Source organism: Carassius carassius, chromosome 7 (assembly GCF_963082965.1).
Source record: "Carassius carassius chromosome 7, fCarCar2.1, whole genome shotgun sequence".
NCBI lineage: Eukaryota > Metazoa > Chordata > Actinopteri > Cypriniformes > Cyprinidae > Carassius > Carassius carassius.
Window position 1 is genome coordinate 34,563,774 of NC_081761.1, and position 24,284 is coordinate 34,588,057.

Below are 24,284 nucleotides of genomic sequence, written 5' to 3' on the forward strand. Positions count from 1 at the left end.
TTGCAAGCAAATGATGCATTAGGCCTATGCTTAAATTTTTTTTTTTTTTTTCCAATAAAATTTGATTGCATTTTAAAATGTGTTTTCTTTATATATATATATATATATATATATATATATATATATATATATATATATATATATATATATATAATATGTGGAAGTGCTTAAATGTGTTTGTTGCCTTTGGAATACAGCCACCATAAATATTATTGCACTTATGTAGAATTTTTAATTATTGGTATATCCATTCAAATAAGGCATAAGAAGATCATTCTCTGCTGTTTTTAATTTTAGTATTCTGACAGCAAACTGCATGACACTCATTTTGCACAACAAATATTTTGTTAAAACTCTTTGTTATTTTTTTATTAATGAGATCAATTTTATGTAAGAAAAATCTATTAAATTTTTTCCCTATCAAATATTTTTCTAACAATATTCTATTCTGTTCCATTCTATATTCAGCACAATAACGCAAGCATTACTAGTTAGTTCTGTCAGTATCATGCCTACTAAAATGAAAAAATTACTCATTATTTAATTGTGACCATTAGTTAGCAACATATTGACATAAATGCATGTCCCTCTGTAGCTTTATGCTGACTGTCTAGAAGGCTTCACGTGCGATCATCACTAGTAACCTCATAGGATACTTTTCAAAGGCCGCAGCTATTGTCTTCTCATCTGAATAATTAACAGGGCATCCACCAGCTTTAAAGCTGGTTAAACTAACATTTGCTGTAAATGACAGAACGGGAACCATCTGTTTGAGCTGCACCCGGATCAGTCCTCATCTGGTTCATTTCCATGTATTCACACCTGTGAGACAAGAGACACGTCTCAACCTGTTCCCCTGAAGGGTAGATGGATGGTGTAAACTCGTTTTAAATATTTAAACAGGATGGGTGGCATCCCAATCCGTTAACAAATACTGAGTCTCCAAACATAGACTAAACATGATACAGGAAAGAAAAATAAAATAAAAAAGGGGTACAAAATAGCTTCCAAAACTGTTCAAAATAAACTCAAAAATTCAGTGGATGTTGTCCTGTCACCTTAAGAGGAAATCACATGAAAGCTAAGTCATTTTATTTTTTAATCGTATAATTTATCTTTTTTTGTTCTAATTTACTGTATTATTACAATTATAGTTTTAAAATGATCAATTAACATAGAAATGACATATATAATATTTATGCATGCTGTTTTTTAAATTACAGTAAATCAAATCTTAACAAAAAAAAAAATCACATTATTATTATTTTTTTAAATACTACACAGAAATTATATTTGTGTCATAAGACACCAATTTTGCCCCTAATCATGAACAATATGTCATCTAGGCTTTTTAACATGCAGTATGGGGACAACTCTTCTCAATATAACTTTGACTTTCAGAATGATGACCTTTGCTCAAAAACACAGCAGTGATAAAGGGTGGATTATGATATTAGTATCTCTGCCGTTCCTAGAACAAGAAATCATTTGTTACACATAATAAACATTAACTCAGATGAATTAAGCAGATTTACAGGTTCACGTCAGGTCACTGAGTCACCTGCGCTGCCACTGCTCACCATTTATCTAGTTATTTAGTGACTACATAAAAGCGCCATTAACCCTGTGAAGTGATTTAAAGCACAGCAAATAAATCTTGAAACAAGGACTGAAACTGATACAGCATTAGCATAGCAGGATCATTAGCTGGATTCACATTGGGGAATCAGATAGTCTGCCAAAATGTGTAAAAAAAAACATTTTTGGGTTTCTCTCATACTGTATTTACATAGTTAAAGCATAAAAGCACAAGTGTTCACTTAAAGGAATAGTTAAGCCTTAGGCTGCAACAACTAATCGATAAATTATCGATAAACTAATCAATTACAGTAGTTAGTTCTGCCCAAAGTGCATGTACAACTGCAGCCATCACATCAAATTACAGCACTGAATAAAGCATTTCTGTGGACAAATTCACCTAAAAACATTGGAGGAAACAGAATGAATTCCTGCAGGGAAAAAAAGTATGTGACCCAAGCTGCCCAAAACATGAGAAATCTTTATTTTAAGCTTCATACTGATGCATTAGTGTAATGGATTGCCTGTCAGACGCTTTTACAGATGCGTGTCTTCGGTGCAAAAAAAAAAAAGAAATCTCTTAGTTAACGGTCATATCCTTATCTGTAAATGTCACAAATTTACACAAGCCTTTCCAACAGCCTTTCAATGGGGTAAGCGGGTGTTTTTTTGTCAACAGTTCAGAAGACGTGAAATAAAGTGCACGCATCTGTAATAAAGCATTCCTCACGTGGCTCCAGGGAGTGAATGTAGCCCCCCTGTAGCGAATCCATGCGTTTATGTAAGATACATATCCAGATTTCAAATGTTAATAAACACTTTTTTTCTCACTTCTGCCAACTGTGGGGAACCAGAAGACGTGCAGGTGGATGTTGTAGTTTGTCAGCGCTGCGTGGTTAGTGACGAGCGCCGAGAGAGAACAGAACAAAATGCTGGTCATGCATTAGAAGCAAAAAACGAGGATTTGTAAAGAAATACGTCGGAGGATTTCGAAATAAGACAAGAGGAGACTGGATTTCCTTTGCTAAAGTAACAAACACCTGCTCCCATTGAGAATGGGTAACAAATTTGTGATTTTTGAAGAATTTGCTCTGTGTCTCATCTGGTTGCACACTGATGGCAACATTTCCCAAAGTTGCCCGGCAAAACTGCTCAAAACATTGTCCAGTGTATCATCAGCCTAACACGGAATACAGAACCTGAAATCCTGTATGAGGAAGTAATCCTGAATTTAAAAATACAATTATAAACTCACAGATATCCAAGTTTGAGGTTTGACAATGATTATTTATGAGGAATATAACTTTATGACAATACAGTATATAAAACAAACACATTCTCTCACTCTTTCTCTCTCACACACGCACAACTATGAAAAAGCAGATGAGCTCTAGCTGCGGTGCACAATGCTGTCGATGCTTTCCTGAAGTTCTGCCATCTTCTTCAGCACCAGATTCACCTTCTGCTCATCAAACTCCAAGCACACAAACTCAGAGCTCTAAAGAACAGAGAGAAAGAAACAGAGGCCAGTATGAGCAGTGAACCTGAACTGACCCAAATGCACTTTAAACAACACATCAGTGCTCAGTGTCGATGTGTAATTTCAGTACCGCTGCTGACACACACCTGTTTCAGAGTCAACCTGCATCAACACTGCGGTGTAAGATTCACTATACGGGAAACAAAGCAGCTGTCACTCAAAGAAAACTGACATCGAAAATCCTCAGAATTCTGAACTTATTATTTAGAACCAATTCAGAGAATGTTTTTTTCTTTTTTAAACATTTGAATGACAAAAAAAGAACTAGCTTAGCATTTCCTGAATTCAGGGTTTCCTGGAATTCTTGATTCCGATTCTGTGAACACATTTTTCCATGGTGATGATGCTAACTGAATAATTAATCATTGTCTGAGCGGTCTTCCTACTTCGTTTCTTATCTCTCTGTCTGCACTCTTTCATCTCACAATATTGAGAATCAATATTTTATGTCCATTATGTCCAAGTGGAATATTGCACATTCAGCCTTCAATTCTCGCCTGAATGTGGAAAAACACTCTTGATTTATTTTCGTGATAACGACCTGCTGACTGCTACACTATACCATAATTACAGAGCAGCAAAAGAACAGTGTCAAAGCATTCTTTTGTAAAATGATCCAGAAAGGCAGAAGAATAGGACTCTGATGACATCAGCAGCTAAAGCAGGTTATGATGACATCATCATCAGATACCCGAAGTGGCTCCTACGCTGTGTTTCCTTCAAGCACAAATACAGCCTTAAACCTAAACTAAACTACAACATAAACACTATGTGCAAAATAGAGAAAAAGTGATAAATTAGAGATCAGTAACTAGTAGGACTCGGATATACATAATAAGTAGTGGACTGTGCTACATGCACACAGATTATGACAAGTGCATTTAATAACAGGCCTAACTCTCAGAACGTCCTGTTCAGATGATGCATGAATGAAGGATCTGATGTCAGGTTCCTTTTGTGTGCTCACAATAGCCATATCGCATCACCTGTAACCATAGCGACAGTGACTTCAGTAAATATAACAACATTGGAAAGGCTTATCACAACTGACACGACGAAATTCAATAAACGAGCCCAATTAAGCTGCATATTCATCTGTGAAATTGAATCAACTGACAGCAGCTGCAAGCACAAGAGAGCAGAACTGAAAACAGCAGCATGATCTGAACTCTTCAGAAAACAGGTCCTTCCTGAAATGGTCATGCTTATTCACTCCTATTAGTAATTAAACTGTAAGTAACCGTATTAGTGCCTCTAATGCATGACTGTGGATGTGTAAAAATAGTCTCTTCTCTTCCCGTCCAACACAAACACAGCACTTTCTGAAATGATCTGTGGTTTTATCCTGCAGTAATTGATCCCGTGACCCTGAGTGAAGAATCAATCTCCTCATTTCTGATGAGGGACCTTTCTGCTCTTCTGCTGAACGCTCTACAGTCCTCTATTCTCAGAGCGTGATTCATACAGAGTATAATGCATCTCTCTGCACATGGCACGAATGACACAAAACAATAAGAGCACTCACACGGACAAACAAATGGGCTGAAAGCCACTTGCAGTGCAGAGGAGGCTCCTCTTACAGAGCTAACTGTGCATCTACAAAAAAATACACAATCACCTAGGCTGTCTTTCTCATCTTGACTCTTAGAGGTTAGACAATAACATTCAGCAGATATTACGGATAAGCATCTGCAGACATAAAACCCCTAAATGAACGTCAGAGGAAAGAGCTGATGATAAGCAGAAAGACTTAATGGCAGAATAATGACGGCTAATGTCACTAATGGGTCTCTGTTTCCTGTAAACCAGACCTTTTTATTTTATCACAAGAGCAAAAGACATGGATTAGAGCCCATGCACATACTGATACCAATATATTACAGAAACAGACTGATCCTGATGAAAAAAATACAAACAAAAGACACTATTAGAAAATTTGTAATGGTTTTACTGGTTATTATGGGACTTGTATTGGTTTTAATGGAAACTGTACTGCCCTTCTGCTAATTGGTCACCTTCTATTGGTGGCTTGTTAAAACCAATAAATCCTAATGAAACATGTCCCAAGAACACACTGCAGAAAACCATTTTTAATGGTTTTAATGGTTAAAAAGTGATGGTTTTGTAATGTTTACATTGGTATTTGTAGTGTAAAATATTTACATTTTCTGTGATGGTTTTATTGTTTAACTGTAATAATGGCCACTACTACATATTTTGATTATAGAAATGCTAAGTGTGTTTCTGTAAATAACAAATGGATCATAATATGAAAGCCAGCATAGACTACACAAATATGCAAGTAAAAATATAGTCTTACTGTAATAGTGACAACTAGATGAGTAAAGTTTGCAAACAAACTTTGAAATTGGCTTGAAAAAGCCCAAATTGAGCCAAAAGCAAAAATTACTATGCCGTTGTAAAAGCTTGACGTTTGAAAGTTTAGATAGATAGATGTTGTTATCATGTTTTTAAACACGATAATCATATTTTAGCATGATTAGCATGTTGCTAGCATGTTTTAGCATGATTAGCATGCAGGGTTAACACATTGCTATAATGTTTTAGTATGCTGCTTGTGTGATTTAGCATGCTGTCTGTGATAGTCATTAAGCTTTGCTAGTGATAAAAAGCTTGAATACTCTATAAGCCTTACTGTACAAAAGTTTTCACGCCCTCAATGAAAGTCAATGGTATTTTAGTGGATTTGGTAGTCTGGTTTTCGAAAACCATAAACCGAATCATTTAGAAAAGATTTAGCAACTAATTTTAGAACAGTTTGAAGGTGTGACCCGAGTTTGGTGTTTGTAGCTTTAAAGCGACAGAGGGAAATACTGACTACATTTTGGCTCAGAAGCAGCTTAACCTGATAGCAGATCAGTAAATTGACTCTTTCAAGCCAACTTAAATATAAATGACTGCGAAATTATTAAAAATGATCTATTTTATCAATTAAATATAAATGAACAAATGATCATTCATAAATATTTTTTTTTTATCTTTTTTTATAAATAATAATAATACATTAGTTATATATAATCAAACCCTAAGGAGGAGGGGGAAACATTTTCAGAGTGTGTTTTTCCACTTACACTGCAGTTACAGCTTTCCATAATTATTAATTTAAGCCTTCCATTGATTTCAAATGTAGTTTTTGTAAACTAAACTGAAAGCAAAGCTACTTCACAGCTACAGAAGATTATTCAAAATCTCTGAACATCTGTCAGTCTTCAAAGAAGAATTTAACTAAACCATGCTATAATCTTAATAACAATTAAGCTAAATAAAATTTGCCTTTGATCTTTTTGGCAGGAACATTTCTCATTTCACCTGCAATTTGCATTTTTTCCACACAAGAGCCCAGTCTGCACTACCCTGAACGTCTAGTATCCTTGCAACACTTCTCATGCAGGTGTGCAGAAGATTATTCAAAACCTCTCTCAATCATCAACGAGAATAAAGAATTAAGCAAATCCACAACTGCTGAGAAAACTCTTTGGATAAGAGTTTGCATGGATGATGTGTAATGCTTCTGATATTGACTTGTTGCTAAAATATCATTCAAAACAATCTAATAAAAACATGTCTAGTGTTATTTTAGCATTTTAGCATATTTTAGCATTTGAGCATACTATTACAGCTTTATTAGTATTTTAAATTACTTTTTTTAAAAATACAGTTTTAATTTTAGTAAATTTTAGTTAGTATTTTGTGTCTATATACTAAAGTTGTATTAATTTCTATTTAGTTTTTTAGTACATCAAGATAAACTTTTTTTCAATATTTTCTTTCAGTTAATATTTATCTTACTTTAGAGAATGAAAATCTTTGGATGGTCTTTAGTTTCAGTTTTTCTTGTCAATAATTCCTCTCAATATTTCATCTCGAGCGGTCTCCACTTTAACTGAGGCTTACAGAGGTTTGAACTGCACTGGCAACAACAACAACAAAAACACATACGTGTCTCATGCATCTTTCAAGGAACACCTAACATGTCACATCTCCTGCCAATGTGAAATACAATCACACAGAGGGGTGTTACTTAATTTTTTGGGACGTGTCTGCACATATTCATAGGTGTGTGCAATTATACTCTTTGTATCCTTGTATCCAGAGTACCTACATTTCTCATGGGATTGTGTAAAGAAATCATCGTCAACACTCTCAGGAGCACACACGTCCACATATGAAGATCCACCCTTACGTTTCAAAGAACTGAACCCTCATTTGTGCAGGTCCACCCTCCACTTCAGGCCCCGGAGGACAGGCTCCCAGCGGCTCTGAGTCAGCACTCTCTCGTACACGCGTCCGGTGGGTCTTTCAGAAGCGCCCCAGAGCAGCCGCCTGGCCGAGACAGAAACATGAGGTCAAGGGTCAAAGTCAAGTGAAGTCACCTTTATTTATAAAGTGCTTTAAACAAAATGCATTGCGTCAAAGCAACTGAACAACATTCATTAGGAAAACAGTGTGTCAATAATGCAAAATGACAGTTAAAGGCAGTTCATCATTGAATTCAGTGATGTCATCTCTGTTCAGTTTAAATAGTGTCTGTGCATTTATTTGCAATCAAGTCAACGATATCACTGTAGATGAAGGGTGCAGGGAGACAGGACAAACTGAACACTGTATCAGCGTTATTACAGTCAACTACTACCAAAACCATTAACAACTTCCAATACTTAAAATAAAATAAACTTTAACATAAAAACAAATTATTTATTTATTTTAGCAAATGCCAAGACAATATTTCTCATTTTTATTTAGTTTAACTTGATGCATTAAAAATAACTAAAATTAAAAAACGATTAAAAATTATATCATATTTTTATAAATTATTTTTAAACAAAAAGGACAAAATTGCTAAAATTAATATTACAATGAAAACTGCAATGAAAACCAAATTAAAAAATATTTTAAATATTAATAAAATATTCTGAAATGACAAAAACTAAAATAACAATAAAAACAAAGAAAAATACATAAAAAATTCTAAATATCAATAAAACAGCATTTTGATGCTAAAATAACACTGTACTGTTGTACTTTGATAAAAGATGATTTTTTTGAATAACTTTAATAATAAAAACATCTCATCACATTTCATGGTGAATCTGATTATTATACTTAGTAAATTCCACATACATAAAAGCAAAAGGAGTAATTTATGGCTTAACTCTTAATGTTTATTGACTGTTTATCGTGTTAATGTTCACTGATTTAATGTTTTGATAATAAACAAAATAATACATATAATCCTATTTGCTACAAGGTGAAGCTAATTGGAAATTAAATCTTGAAAATGGTGTCTTACATAAATAGATACATATATATATATATATATATATATATATATATATATATATATATATATATATATAGTAAACCCCTTGTTTTCGTAGTGTGTTGTCTATTGTGATTTTAAGCATTTAATAACAAAGCATAAAAATACGACATAAAATAAAATCTAAGTTTAAAATGATACATTTTATAATGACAGCCATTCTATATGACTACATTGTTATCCTCTGAATTAAATGTCATGCTATGATTTAGTGCTGTGCTGCTCTCTAGTGGCAGACAGAGCACAGTGCAGTCCACGTCTGCAGGTGGTTTGATAAACAGTGAAATCTCTCTATTAATGAAGTGTTTTCGTATATGTTTAACTGCAGAAGTAGCCATGATAGCCAAAGCACCTTCAGAAGCGACCTCATCTTGTCATGCAGCGCGCGGAACTCGTCCTGCGTCATCTCCGCGTACAGCTCTTTCATCAGAAGCTCCTCCGTGATCTCGGTATTACCGTGATAGAGTCTCTGTGTGATTCCGTTCAGTAAAGCGCTCACACATCTCTGGCTGTCCGCGTCAACATTGCTGGATGTTGACAGGGGTCATGTGATCTGCGTCACGCGCAGCACGTCTTCCTTCACTGCGCGTGCACTTCCGGTCTTTTTCCGATTTAATATAAACATATTAACAATACAATATAATATATATATTACAGCATTAAGATAAAGTGGTTTAATGGACAAACACATTAAAGCACTTTATGTAAATGGCTGTTTACATTTACTTAATGTAAATGTAAATGACTTGAGACATTTACATTCACACAGGTTCCACAATCAATGATCCCAGGGATATTTCTCAAAGTACTTCCAGGGAACATCTTCAATCTGTAACACACAAAAAACAGTTGCACTTTGAACCTTCAGATTTGATTTCTTAAGCCTATAATGTCTGAATTATAATAATTAATCTCTCTGTGTTTGTCACATGCCAAGAAATGCCAGTAATCACAATGTACTGGTTGAATTTGTTCAAGCTATTTGTTTTTCCACCATTTCATAATGTTGAAAATGTAATTCACCAGAGTATGTGCCATGGTTACTTTGTTAACATTCACAGAACATGGTTGTTATGCACGGCTGTTCTTGATTGTAATTAATTGACACCATTAACAAACAGCTTCCTAAACAAGCCGAAACAATCCCAGAAATAATTTTTTGTTGCATTAAATGCACTATAATATATGTGATAATGTGTATAATATATCAATGATTTAAAACCAAAGATTCACAAAGTTCTACCATCACCAGTAAAACATCCACATAATGAAAAGATATGGAAAAATATCTTAAACCTTACAATGATTTTTGATTGATTTGATTTTAACAGCCTAATCACTGATCACCTAATCAATAGTTCAATTTATATAATCTAATTGGAATGATTTTGTGATGTTATCTCAGCAACACTTGAGTAAACAGCCATGTCTTGTAACACAGCAGTGCATGGTGTGAATGTATTGTTGTAACATATCTGTTTAACCGGTACAGTCTGTTCAACTGCAGGACAAAGTCCAGCATAAAAGTCTTTAGATCTATAACTTCAATATGGGCTTCTGGTGTCATCCACTTTCGGTTATTTTAGGTACACAAAGCTTTAGTCTTGCTGTTGTAATTCTTACTCATTAAGACGTTTAACAGGAAAAAAAGCTCACTTCCAAAATGAGATACATAGACCTAGATGACTGAAACAATTGAATGAGTAGAAATGTCTAAGTCTAGGTTAAAAAATCCTCAAATAAAGGTTTCTATATGACCGTTCTATAACACGTTCTATATGCTATCAATCCTAGATAATTGAAGCACCTTTGATACCAGCTTACACGTCTTTATTTGAGGACATAACTGTTTATGGCATACAATTAATAAACAGCTCAGAGACCAGAATTGCACAACAAACAGCCATTCACTTCACTGCCAGGCTTCATAAAACAAGCTGCATTGACTGTGAATTGGGGGAAAATGGCCTTATTCTCTATTTTAATTATTTTGTCCTGTCTGCATGTCCACAGTGTAAGGAGTGATCCCGGTAAGTCTAATTTATCTACAACCAGCTGAAGTAACAATATTAAATTCAAACATTTGGAAATTAAGCTGAACTTTTTTTAGTAGTTCTGTTTAATTCTATCGATTGTCTATTGTTTAAAAGCATGTTTTAAAGGACAAAGCTCTTCTAATGAATTAAAATGCCTGTCAGAATTTAGTAGGAAACAATTTTGCTTAATAATATAAGTGTAGTGATTAAATTGTAGATTAAATTGGACACTGGAGTTTTCACCAATTAATATTCACTGTTAAATCAATACACTGAATGATTTAGTCTAGTTCAATACTTTAGTTGTTTGATAAATTCTTAAACCAATGATGTGTGTCACTGTTTAAGGTTCCTCAAAGATAAACTGTGCGACTGGAACTAATGTCAATGTAGGGAGCGTCCTCGAGGGATATGAAGGTGAGATATGCTAACATATTGTTTACAATATTACATTTGTCTTTTCACTTTTGCAAGAAAACTTTTGTGTTGTTATAATTATTAGTAGTATTATATATTTATACTACTCTGAAATGTTTATATTAAAATATTTCAAAATATATTTGATCATATATAATATATGATCAAATATATTTTGAATATATTGAATATATACAAGTGCTGTTGCTTTTAAGCATTGCAAGAGTAATACAAGAACAATCAAAATTATTCTGATTGTGTGTTAGAATACATATTTAAATGTGTATTTAATCTGGTTTAAAGGTGAAGTAGAGACTCTCACTAATATCGGACCTAATGATCGTCTGGTGCTGGAGTCATATCTCTTTCCTGTTGGTTTGGAGTTTGTGGAGCTGATTTATTCTGAAGGAGATTCAACCGCTTCTGTACGAACCAGAAAACCACTGGATGCTGATAAACTAAAGGAGGTTTGTTCCAGCTTTACTGATTCATTGAGTTAGTAGAGTGTCAGATAGTCTCTGTTTTAACTAAGCTTTCTTCACCAATTCTGACAAAGCTGATAATATTGCATCATTATTTTTTTTTCACTCTTTGTATGTTTATTTCTTCTAGTTTGGAGAGAAATTATATTATTCAGTCACCTGCTTGAACACAGGGGTATGTTTATTTATTTAAACCATACCATCATAAAATAATTCAAAGCATTATAGAAATAAAGATCCAGCACAAAAACTTTGACTATGAAGTCTTCATTGTTCATTTCAGCTAAAAAACATCCGGACGGTAGACATTCTGGACATCAATGACAACCCTCCGATCTTCCAGAGCAAATCATACAGCGACACAGTGTCAGAGGTGTGTTTAATGTCACGTCTCCATACAGCTGTAGTGTGTTTGGTCACTGAGTGATCTCACATCTCTTAGTAAACCCTGTCTTTTGCTCCAGACGACGACTGTGGATTCAGATGTGCTCAGGGTGAGGGCTGACGATGCAGATGTGTCTCCAGAAAACAACAGAATTACATATTCTATACTGGTGAGCCATGAACAACTCTCATGAATTTGATACAATAAGCTGCACTGTGCAACCGCTATGTAAGCTCAACTTGTGTCCATATCCTCATTTTAATTGGTCACTTCCACTCTATTAACAGCCTCCAGTACAAGATGCGTTTGAAGTGAGACAGGACGGTAACATCAGGTTGAAACAACGTCTGAACTACAACAATGCTCAACAGTACATCTTCACTGTGGAAGCGAGAGTAAAGATAAACTTTCTCACATCCTTTTGATCAGTATATTTCAAAATACTGCTCAGAAATCAAAGTTCTGTCATCATATACTCACTTGTGGAACTAAAAAAAGAGATGTTTTTCAGAATGTCCAAGCTGCTTTTTCCCATACAGTAAAAGTGTGAGGATCAGGAACAGCTTCTGTGATGACAGGACTATGATTTTTGGACTGATAACTATCATTTTAAGACAGATAGTAATTCAACACTACATAGTAAAATTGTTGGGTTGCACATCTTGGATCACTATTTTTTTTTTTTTTTATTTTTTTTTTTTTTTTTATAATTATTTTATTAACTGTTTTTTTTTTTTTTTTTTAGATTGTTGGGTTATTTTTGTAGAAATCTTAAGATAAAGAATGGCTTCTGCAGTTACAGTTAAATTATATACAGTCCAGTCAAGAGACAGCAGCAGCAGCCTTATTTATATATCTATTATTAATTATTACTTTCTGAATGTTAAATATATCCCAAAATAATAATACATAAGACAAAATTATAATAATAGTAAATTCAGTGGTTGAGTAACTTTCAGTCCAACTGACTGAGATGCATTAGGCTAAAATAAACAACAGTTAAGTTGGGTTACTAGTGGGGTTATTTTTAAGTGAGTTTGTTTTCTTGCAGGATAAAGGAGGATTCAGTGACACAACAACAGTTACAATAACGGTTGAAGATTTTGACAATCTAAACCCTTATTTTGATCACACTCTCTATAAAGCATCTATTGAGGAAAACCAGGTAAGTGACATTACAGAATGATTAAAGCTTAAAAATATATGTCTGACCCGAACAAATAAAACCCTTTATTTCTTTTTTGTCTGTGCCCAGGCAGGAAAATTGTCAGACGTCACTCCTGAGGAAATAAAAGCTCAAGATGGTGATACAGGCATCAATGAGCCAGTCGTTTACAGCATAACAGCAGGTACTGTTAACAGAATTACAACGCACATACAACACACATACAATAAACAATAATGTTTCTTAAAGTGATCTAAATTATGAAATGTACTGATCTGAGCACATACAGGTGCTGGTCATATAATTAGAATATCATCAAAAAGTTGATTTATTTCACTAATTCCATTCAAAAAGTGAAACTTGTAGATTTTATTCATTCATTACACACAGACAGATATATTTCAAATGTTTATTTCTTTTAATTTTGATGATTATAACTGACAACTAATGAAAATCCCAAATTCAGTATCTCAGAAAATTAGAATATTGTGAAAAGTTTCAATATTGAAGACACCTGGTGCCACAATCTAATCAGCTAATGAACTCAAAACACCTGCAAAGCCTTTAAATGGTCTCTCGGTCTAGTTCTGTTGGCTACACAATCATGGGGAAGACTGCTGACTTGACAGTTGTTCAAAAGATGACAATTGACACCTTGCACAACGAGAGAAAGACACAAAAGGTCATTGCAAAAGAGGCTGGCTGTTCACAGAGCTCTGTGTCCAAGCACATTAATAGAGAGGCGAAGGGAAGGAAAAGATGTGGTAGAAAAAAGTGTACACGCAATAGGGATAACTGCACCCTGGAGAGGATTGTGAAACAAAACCCATTCAAAAATGTGGGGGAGATTCACAAAGAGTGGACTGCAGCTGGAGTCAGTGCTTCAAGAACCACTACACACAGACGTATGCAAGACATGGGTTTCAGCTGTCGCATTCCTTGTGTCAAGCCGCTCTAGAACAACAGACAGCATCAGAAGCGTCTCGCTTCAGAAAGGACTGGACTGCTGCTGAGTTGTCCAAAGTTATGTGTTCTGATAAAAGTAAATTTTGCATTGCCTTTGGAAATCAGGGTCCCAGAGTCTGGAGGTAGAGAGGAGAGGCACACAATCCAAGTTGCTTGAGGTTCAGTGTAAAGTTTCCACAGTCAGTGATGGTTTGGGCTGCCATGTCATCTGCTGGTGTTAGTCCACTGTGTTTTTGAGGTCCAAGGTCAACACAGCTATATACCAGGAAGTTTTAGAGCACTTCATGCTTCCTGCTGCTGAACAACTTTATGGAGATGCAGATTTCATTTTCCAACAGGACTTGGCACCTGCACACAGTGTCAAAGCTACCAGTACCTGGTTTAAGGACCATGGTATCCCTGTTCTTAATTGGCCAGCAAACTCGATTGACCTTAACCCCATAGAAAATCTAAGGGGTATTGTGAAGGGGAAGATGTGATATGCCAGACCCAAGGATGCAGAAGAGCTGAAGGCCACTATCAGAGCAACCTGGGCTCTCATAACACCTGAGCAGTGCCACAGACTGATCGACTCCATGCCATGCCGCATTGCTGCAGTAATTCAGGCAAAAGGAGCCCCAACTAAGTATTGAGTGCTGTACATGCTCATACTTTTCATTTTCATACTTTTCAGTTGGCCAAGATTTCTAAAAATCCTTTCTTTGTATTGGTCTGAGATACTGAACTTGGGATTTTCCTTAGTTGTCAGTTATAATCATCAAAATTAAAAGAAATAAACATTTGAAATATATCAGTCTGTGTGTAATGAATGAATATAATATACAAGTTTCACTTTTTGAATGGAATAAGTGAAATAAATCAACTTTTTGATGATATTCTAATTATATGACCAGCACCTGTATACCCACATTCTTGTTCCAGTCTTTCCAAATGAATATCAGAGCAACTTTGAAATTGATCGAAACAGTGGAGTCATCTCTGTGACGACAGCTCTAGACAGAGAGGAAATTGGCCAGATAACGGTTTACATACAGGTATAAGACGTTTCTAAAGACATTCATTTAAAAAGTTGATGTTATGAATCTGAAGAGATTTCAGTATTTTGCTCCTTTTTTTTCATCAATGCAAAACAGGCAGCTCAGCAGGATGATGTCAGTAAGACAGTAAACGCTGTGGTGTCTGTCACCATTGAAGACGTGAATGACAACCCACCCAAATTTGACCAGGATCAATACACAGAGTCTATTCTGGAAAATTCACCACAGGACCAGTTTGTGCTTCAGACTAGAGTCACTGATCTAGACCTGGTACTGTTCCTGAAAACCTTGCTGTCTGTTTGTACAAATTAATAATTAAAAAGTAAGACTTTATTTCAAGATCCAATTCTTATTATCATGCATATAACTAGCATATTGGCTGTTTATTAGTACATACAATGCACATATTAATGTTCTGTATGACCAGATTTTAGATCCCCATAGTTAATAGTTAGTTTATAGTGAGAAATGGTCCCCAAATTAAAGTGTGACCAAAAATGAACACCCACAAACACCGAAAGAAAACTTTCATGAAATGTCTAGGTTATAAATATTAAAACTACAAAAGATCTACACTGTAAATAATCCTCAAACTTCCAACCAAGTAGGCTAAGCCTTTGCCAAACCAGAATTGTTGTTTTGATGCACTTACCTTTTCTTGTTTCTTTCCGATCAGGGTGGGTTCTCTACAGGTCACTTTATCATGGACAGTGAAACCTTCATGATCAACAGGCAAGGAGTAATATCACTCAGGAGTGATGCCACCTTGGATAGAGAAATTATGGGCAATTACATTATACAGGTAAAATCCACATTGCACACATCATACTCGTCTCTTGAACACAACATGTTCAGGATGTCTATTCATTCTAAATGGGATGCTTGCATTGTCTTCTTTAGGTAATAGCTGTAGACCAGCCTGATGATGGTTTAAGCTCCACAGCTCAGGTCAACATCACTGTTCTGGATGTCAACGACAACAACCCACAATTCCTTCCTCTCCCAGAGCGCATTGAGATTCAGGAAGGTGTGTACACTCCCTCATCACCTGGAGAGGTGTGCGTGATATCAGCCACAGACTCTGACATTGGAGAAAACGGACGTGTCACCATCTCTACTTACTCACACAGTGAACTATTTAGCTTCAGGGAGGTGAGAGGACTTACGAGAGCGGTCACTGATGCTTTGAGTGCCTATCTACACGATATCATATTTTATAGACATTGTAATGTCAGTGTCCAGATCTTACTCGGCTTGTACCAAAATATTTACTTCTCTTGTAGGATGGGACTCTACTAGCTATCGAGGCGCTGGATCTGGAGACACAGGACGTGTATGATGTGGTCATTGTTGCAGTGGATCATGCAATCCCACCAAGAAATGTATTAATTTCCACTTGTTTGCATAATTGAATGGTATAGCTATATGTACTCCAATACGGTTTTGTAATTGTATTGAATGGAACAATCTCAGTCTCCACAACAGACAGCGTTCCCACAGACTGTTCACAGATTGGGTAATGCATATAAAAAAATGCAAAAACTTCTCATAATGCAAGCATCTTATTGGAAGGCTTTACTCAACAGTCTGGGAGTAAAATGTTTATTTGTCTGGCAGCATACACATCTACGTATGTTTGTACAAGTGATTTGTTGCGTTTGAAAAAAGGATCACACTGACACCGGGAGTAACATCAACTTATCGTATCTTTTACTTAACCACTCTGTTTTAGACCCCAGTAGAAGAACACATACATTGGTCAGGCATGACAGAATGCTATCTGCACAATCAAACTCAATGCATCACTGAACACTAACTCAATGCATTATCAAAAAACACTAGTGTGAGAACACAATATTGCCCCCCCCTTCCTACAGGGTTTTAAACATGAAATGTTGACACAAAGTCCTCTAAGAGTCCCGCACGAGAACAAATGTGAACAGGCCGTGGAGAAAATGGGAATGTGGGCAGGCACACATCTCAGCTGGCAGGTTGATAGGCATGTCTGGAGCCCATACAGGAGCTTTCTGAGGTGTCTGCTGAAGCGTTGGGGTGTCCTGCCAAGCTGGGGGTGTGGCTTGAGGTGCAACGCCTATTGTATGTGCCGGGGACGGCACTTTGCGGAGGTGGATTGCCTGCCACTGTGTGCCGTCGCTGAGCAAGAAGGTGGCTGGGCCCAACTAATGAGTAACTTGGAGAGAAGCAGACCAGTATGAAGCGAGCTTGTTGTCTCTGTGGGGCCTGCGAACCCTGACCCAATCTACGGCCTTTATGTCAGGGACCTTAACGCATGCTGAGAAATCGAATTTCTGCTTCATCCACCTCTGCTGCCAGGTGACAAAGGCCCTGACACTTGGTAGTGGTTCCTGAGGCATTGGGGGGCTGAGCCTGTCAAGGAGAAAGTGGAGCTCAAAGCCAAGCATGAGGAAAGCTGGATAGACCCCCGTCGTAGAGTGTTGGGTGGCCCTGTAGTGCAGCAGTGTGTGATTGATGGCTGTAAGAAGGTCCATCCCTGGAACAAGTGCACTCTGTGACTGTTTTACAGTGACTGACGGAAACGTTCAACACCACCATTAGCTTTGGGGTGATAGTATGCCGTGCGGATGTGATGAATACCTTTGTTTTTGAGGTATGTTGTGAACTCGGCTGAGATCAACTGTGGGCCATTGTCAGTAGTGATAGTGTTTGGAAGGCCCCTGCAGGAAAACTTTAGAGGTCACAGAGCCGGTGGCAATGATCTCAGGCCATTTCGAATGCAGTTCATAGACAACCACTAAGAATGGTTGGTAATGAGGAACTCCCTGTATCTCACCACATATGTACAGCTGCAGGTGGTCCCAGGGCTGTGATGGCCAAGCAAGAGGCTGTAAGGGTGGGGTGGGGGGTTGGGGGGGGGTCTGGTGACCAGTCTTACCGCTCAAGTGATAGGCAGCACAGTCTTTCACCAGGGCCGCGATGTCTTTATCTATCCCTGGCCACCAAACCCGGTCTCTGCAGCACTGCTTCAACTTCACAATACCCAGGTGACCCTCGTGAGCCATTGCCAAGACAAATGCAGGTAGGGTGGTGGGGATGACTGTGCAGAGGCTGCGTGCCAAACAGGTGTTATTCCAGCAGGACAGCTCCTGCTTTATTCTGGAAAATGCTGCCAGCCCCTCTGGTACCCCCTGAATCCAGCCATTCAGAACATAGCCTTGGAGCTGAAAGAGGACCGGGTCCTGTTCCGATGCTTCCTTCAATTCTTGTAATGATACGACGGCCTGGAGGGGTGTGTAACATCTGGACAATGTCCCAATCCACCTGGTCCGTGTCAGTGTGCGTGTGTGTGGTGGGGTTGGGCTGAGCGGAGTGGGACAGTAGATCGGCCACAACATTGTCTCTGCCTGGGGTGAACTTCAGGTCAAATTTATACTGGCGAAGACAGTCAGACAAGCGGTGTAGCCTCAGTGGCCTTTGGTCTGTCCCAGATGTGGAAAGTAGTGCAGTCAGGGCCTGGTGATCTGTCCTTAGGGTGAAAGCGCGGCCATAGAGATACAACCCGGATTCCGGAAAAGTTGGGACGTTTTTTAAATTTTAATAAAATGAAAACTAAAAGACTTTCAAATCACATGAGCAATATTTTATTCACAATAGAACATAGATAACATAGCAAATGTTTAAACTGAGAAAGTTTACAATTTTATGCACAAAATGAGCTCATTTCTATTTTGATTTCTGCTACAGGTCTCAAAATAGTTGGGACGGGGCATGTTTACCATGGTGTAGCATTTTCTTTTCAAAACAGTTTGAAGACGTCTGGGCATTGAGGCTATGAGTTGCTGGAGTTTTGCTGTTGGAATTTGGTCCCATTCTTGCCTTATATAGATTTCCAGCTGCTGAAGAGTTCGTGGTCGTCTTTGACGTATTTTTCGTTTAATGATGCGCCAAATACTCTCTATAGGTGAAAGATCTGGACTGCAGGCAGGCCAGGTTAGCACCCGGACTCTTCTACGACGAAGCCATGCTGTTGTTATAGCTGCAGTATGTGGTTTTGCATTGTCCTGCTGAAATAAACAAGGCCTTCCCTGAAATAGACGTTGTTTGGAGGGAAGCATATGTTGCTCTAAAACCTTTATATACCTTTCAGCATTCACAGAGCCTTCCAAAACATGCAAGCTGCCCATACCGTATGCACTTATGCACCCCCATACCATCAGAGATGCTGGCTTTTGAACTGAACGCTGATAACATGCTGGAAGGTCTCCCTCCTCTTTAGCCCGGAGGACACGGCGTCCGTGATTTCCAACAAGAATGTCAAATTTGGACTCGTCTGACCATAAAACACTATTCCACTTTGAAATAGTCCATTTTAAATGAGCCTTGGCCCACAGGACACGACGGCGCTTCTGGACCATGTTCACATATGGCTTCCTTTTTGCATGATAGAGCTTTAGTTGGCATCTGCTGATGGCACGGCGGATTGTGTTTACCGACAGTGGTTTCTGAAAGTATTCCTGGGCCCATTTAGTAATGTCATTGACACAATCATGCCGATGAGTGATGCAGTGTCGTCTGAGAGCCCGAAGACCACTGGCATTCAATAAAGGTCTCCGGCCTTGTCCCTTACGCACAGAGATTTCTCCAGTTTCTCTGAATCTTTTGATGATGTTATGCACTGTAGATGATGAGATTTGCAAAGCCTTTGCAATTTGACGTTGAGGAACATTGTTTTTAAAGTTTTCCACAATTTATTACGCAGTCTTTCACAGATTGGAGAGCCTCTGCCCATCTTTACTTCTGAGAGACTCTGCTTCTCTAAGACAAAGCTTTTATAGCTAATCATGTTACAGACCTGATATCAATTAACTTAATTAATCACTAGATGTTCTCCCAGCTGAATCTTTTCAAAACTGCTTGCTTTTTTAGCCATTTGTTGCCCCCGTGCCAACTTTTTTGAGACCTGTAGCAGGCATTAAATTTTAAATGAGCTAATTAAGTGGATAAAAGTGTAAAATTTCTCAGTTTAAACATTTGCTACGTTATCTATGTTCTATTGTGAATAAAATATTGGCTCATGTGATTTGAAATTCCTTTAGTTTTCATTTTATTAAAATTTAAAAAACGTCCCAACTTTTCCGGAATTCAGGTTGTACAAGTACCACCTCTCACAGGCCCAGATGCAGGCTAATGCTTCACGTTCCCCCACTCAGTACTGCTGCTCCGTCTGATTGAGGGCCCGTGATGCAAAGGGGTGGGCTTCACAACACCCTGCTTGGTCTGTGACAGCACTGCTCCTATGGCTGTAGCTTACGCATCGCAGGTCACCCAGGTGGGGCTGGAGATATCAAAGTGAGCCAACACTGGGTCTGTGATGAGCTGCACTTAGAGCACACGCACAGCATCAGAGCATGCCTGTGACCACACCCATGGCTCATCCTTATGCAGCAGTCGCCGCAGTTGTAGCAGAAAATTTGGGAAGAACTTCAGGTAGTAGCCCGTCATGCCCAAAAAGCTGCACTCTCTATTCATAATGCAATTGTGATTCAGTGATAAATCATCCGGTTCTAACAGCACTTTTGCATCATTGGTATGTTAAATTAACTAGCCGTGAATCATTTCATCCTGCAATGCACTGAACTTTGCATGTGCTGGCCAATCCCCGCAAGTTTGCTACGTACTGTGGCACAGACTCACCGGGAAGCTGGTGTCTTTGGCAGAACAGAAAACGTTGCAAGAGAGTGCTCTGTGGGGCTGCAAAGTGTGCGGTCGGCAGTCAGTAGTGTCATAATCGCTTGTGGGGCTGTCTCAAGCGCTCTCAGCACGCGCTGACCCTCGGCTCCCATGCAATGCAGTAACACTTTTTTTTACACCGACACCGGGAGAAACATCAACTTTGTTTTTGTATCTTTTACTTAACCACTCTGTTTTAGACCCCAGTAGATGAACACATTGGTCAGGCACGACAGAATGCTTTCAGCACAATCAAACTCGATGCATCACTGAACACTAACTCAATATGCATTATCAAACAACACTTGTGTGAGAACACAACACTATTGTTAGAAATTTTGAAAGATTTTCCATGTTTTGTTTCAAGCACTTGGCACCAAGCAACTATGGGCTTTTGGTCTGTACTACAAAAGGGCTGCTTTTGTTTATTTTCTGCAGAACATCACCACAGTGAGGGTCAGTATCACAGACGTCAATGACAACGCTCCAGTCTTCAGCTCTGACACCTACAGCAGAAGCATTCTGATTAAAGACGCCAAGGTTGGAGAGGTGCTGCTGACAGTCTCTGCCTCAGATAAAGATGCCGGGTCCAACGCAATCATTAGCTACAGGTACAGCTCAAGACTAATCTCTCATTTATTTAGGATTAATAATATGAAGGCACAACACACTTACCTAAATGCATGAATGTTGTCTTTTTGTAGTTTCTCTGAAGACTCTTCCATGGTCGCACTGGATGCTGAAACAGGAGACATTACTTTGACCTCTGACCTTAGCGAGGTCACAGAAGACACACTGCTAAACCTGACTGCTATAGCAACAGATCATGGCAGACCACCAAAATCTGATGAAGGTTTGGGTGTAGCTTGTTCCCACTCATATAAATATGAAAAGGAAGAAACATGTCTGCAATTGCCAAGTGTTTATACAGTTGTTACTCCCTTTCATCATCCATTCTTCATAAAAGACATCCTTTCTTCTTTCTTTTCTCTATAGCCAAAGTCTTGATCCATTTCAAAACTGAAGGTCTGGCTTTTGAGAGCTCCTCCTACAACTTTACAATTAAAGAGAACGAACCTGAGGCCACAATAGTAGGTAATGTCAAGGCATTAACAGGGAGTCCACTGGTTACAGTCAGCTATAACATCAAGTCACATGAGGATGTCTTCTCTGTGGATGGTGAGGGAACCATAAAAGCTCTCAGATCGCTGGACAAGGAGGAAGAGGAGTGGTACTTCCTCAAAGTAGAGGCCTTAGACTCCAGCAGTCCTCCAAACACTGCAGAGACAATGGTATTTTTCTCACTACAAATTAAGGCCAGAAACACACTAGTGTTGTCACGGTACCAAAATTTCAGTATTCGGTACCGATACCAGTGAAAATCCACGGTTCTCGGTACCAATTTCGGTACCAAAGCAAAACACAAAAATATGCTAATTTAAAAAAAATAACTTTTTAGCACTTATTTACCAGCACTTATTTCTTTATACTTATTTACAATTGTGTTTAAAGTTTTTCTACAAGTTATATAATTATGAAAAACAGTAAACAAGTTTCACCCAAATTTAATTTGTCTTTTAATTTATGAAATTTAAACACATTTTATTTTTGGTAAATAAAGGGGATTTGCTATTAAAATTAAAACATGGAAGAAATATTGTGATTTATTTCTTTAAAAAATAAAGTTTTATAAATTTTTTCAACAGTAGTAGCAGTATCACATACATTTTACTAAATAATAGTAATATTTCTATGCCTTTAAGTAAAATGCCTTTATGTAAAAATTTACTTTTAGGCCCAATGAATGCATATTTGTCATATTAACTGAACTTAAGACTGGTGGTGATGCTTAAGATATTTTTGGTCATTGAGGGTTTCTGTAAAAAAAAAAAGTAATAGATCATATTAATTATTATTAAAAGATAATACTGCTACTAATTCTACTATCATACTAACGTATATCCAATGCACTATGAATTGATGAGCTGCTGGGTTCATGAATATTAATCACGTTGTCTCCGTTCGGTCAAACTGATTTGCTGAAATAGATCAGCGCCAGCCAATGAAATTGCCATTTGCGCATTAGCTCCGCCCACTACCGGAGAAACCGGTATATCTTCTGCTTGTTCGAAAATATGAATATGAATAATTCTAAATGAACTCCATTATTTTGACAGGAGAAGACAACAAAGAATAGTTTACATATAGCGTGTCGATTCAGCGTGGTAAGACTCTCGCTCTCTCTCTCTTTGCATGTGTGAGAAACAGCGCTATCAGTAAAGCGACGGACAGTCGAGCGCCTTCACAAAGAGTTTACAGAGCATCAATTACAGGTGCGCTGTGCGTCCATTGAGATGAACTGAAAAGTTCAGATCGCTTGATGGAGAGAGAACACTGAAGCTCAGATGCTGAAATTAATGCAAGCGTCATGCGCTTCAGTCTATGTAGTAAACAAACCCGCACGTCTCTGCCATTCATTAATTCACACAGAGACGCGCAGAACACGGATTCATATTTCAAACAACTTTTGCGGCTTAACATTTACAGATAGGCTACTGGTCCATATGGAGATTTGATTTGATTAATTTATGCTAACTTTGACAAATTCCATGACTGCCCATATTAAAATGTAAGTTTCATTTTCATGACTGCATTTTGAGATTCCGTCCTCGTTTTCTGCTTCGCGGAGATCATAGCGCTGAACCGGGTTTGAACGGGACCTCGGTACTACCGGTACTTAAAGAAACCTGGTACCGTCACATTTACATTTTTTTAGTACCGACTTGGTACCGAAGTACCGGGTCTTTTGACAACACTAAAACACACTATGCAAACAAAGGTGACATATCATGAAAATCTGACTTTTTCCATTTTTAAGTGCTATAATTGCGTCCCAGAAAACTGTGGAAATGTGAAAATATGCCCCTCATGACAGAGAAAAGGGATATTATTATTATATTACCTCTCCTTAATCTGCATGTTTCCATCCATGGTACCACAAATTTGTTTTCATAAGCGACATTGGTGTATTTGTAACTCCATTGTGAAAGTTAAAGTGCAATAAGACATGAAAGAACTTTTTCTTTTAGTACTCACATGTCATGTGACAGACACGTTAAAACTAATATGATTTAAAACTCATGATTTCAGCCTAAAAAAATGATAATCAAAACCAAACATGTTTTAATAGTGTATCTGAGGAATGAGCTGTAAAGGCACAGCACTATTTTGGAAAAGGGGGCAGGGAGTAGCAGCTCATTTGCATTTAAAGACAAATGCACTAAAACAGCACGTTTCTGCTTCCTCTCAATTCAGGAATTTTCTAAATGATATGATAAATGATCCGTGGGGTATTTAGAGTTGAACCTTCATAGACACATTCTGGGGGACACCTGAGACTTATATTACATGTTGTAAAAAAAGGGGGATAATAGGACTCCTTTAATATCTGAACAACACATTGTCCCGTTGTATATGAGGCAACAAAGCAAACAGGATAATACGTTTCTGGCCTTGCTCTCATACATGTTAAAGTCACATACTGACACAAGCTAAAAAATTTAGCATTGACTTTCTCTCACTTTATTTTCAGGTCAGTGTTCAGGTTGAGAATGTAAATGAGGCTCCT

General features: G+C 37.6%; 1 protein-coding gene and 1 pseudogene across 1 annotated transcript in view; one reads left to right on the forward strand and one right to left on the reverse strand.

Annotated features, from left to right (window-relative positions):
* Positions 1–7,341: 7,341 nt before the first annotated feature.
* Positions 7,342–10,026, reverse strand: LOC132144253 (COMM domain-containing protein 1-like; annotated as a pseudogene).
* Positions 10,027–10,420: 394 nt separating this feature from the next.
* LOC132144030 (protocadherin Fat 1-like) overlaps positions 10,421–24,284 on the forward strand; it is a 101,914-nt gene continuing 88,050 nt past the window's right edge. Inside the window, exons 1-7 of the mRNA XM_059554746.1 lie at positions 10,421–10,489; positions 10,844–10,912; positions 11,216–11,379; positions 11,525–11,569; positions 11,678–11,767; positions 11,859–11,948; positions 12,067–12,174. Coding sequence (XP_059410729.1) covers positions 10,423–10,489; positions 10,844–10,912; positions 11,216–11,379; positions 11,525–11,569; positions 11,678–11,767; positions 11,859–11,948; positions 12,067–12,174 — 633 coding nt within the window. The 5' untranslated portion in view covers positions 10,421–10,422. The remainder of the gene's footprint in view (positions 10,490–10,843; positions 10,913–11,215; positions 11,380–11,524; positions 11,570–11,677; positions 11,768–11,858; positions 11,949–12,066; positions 12,175–24,284) is intronic.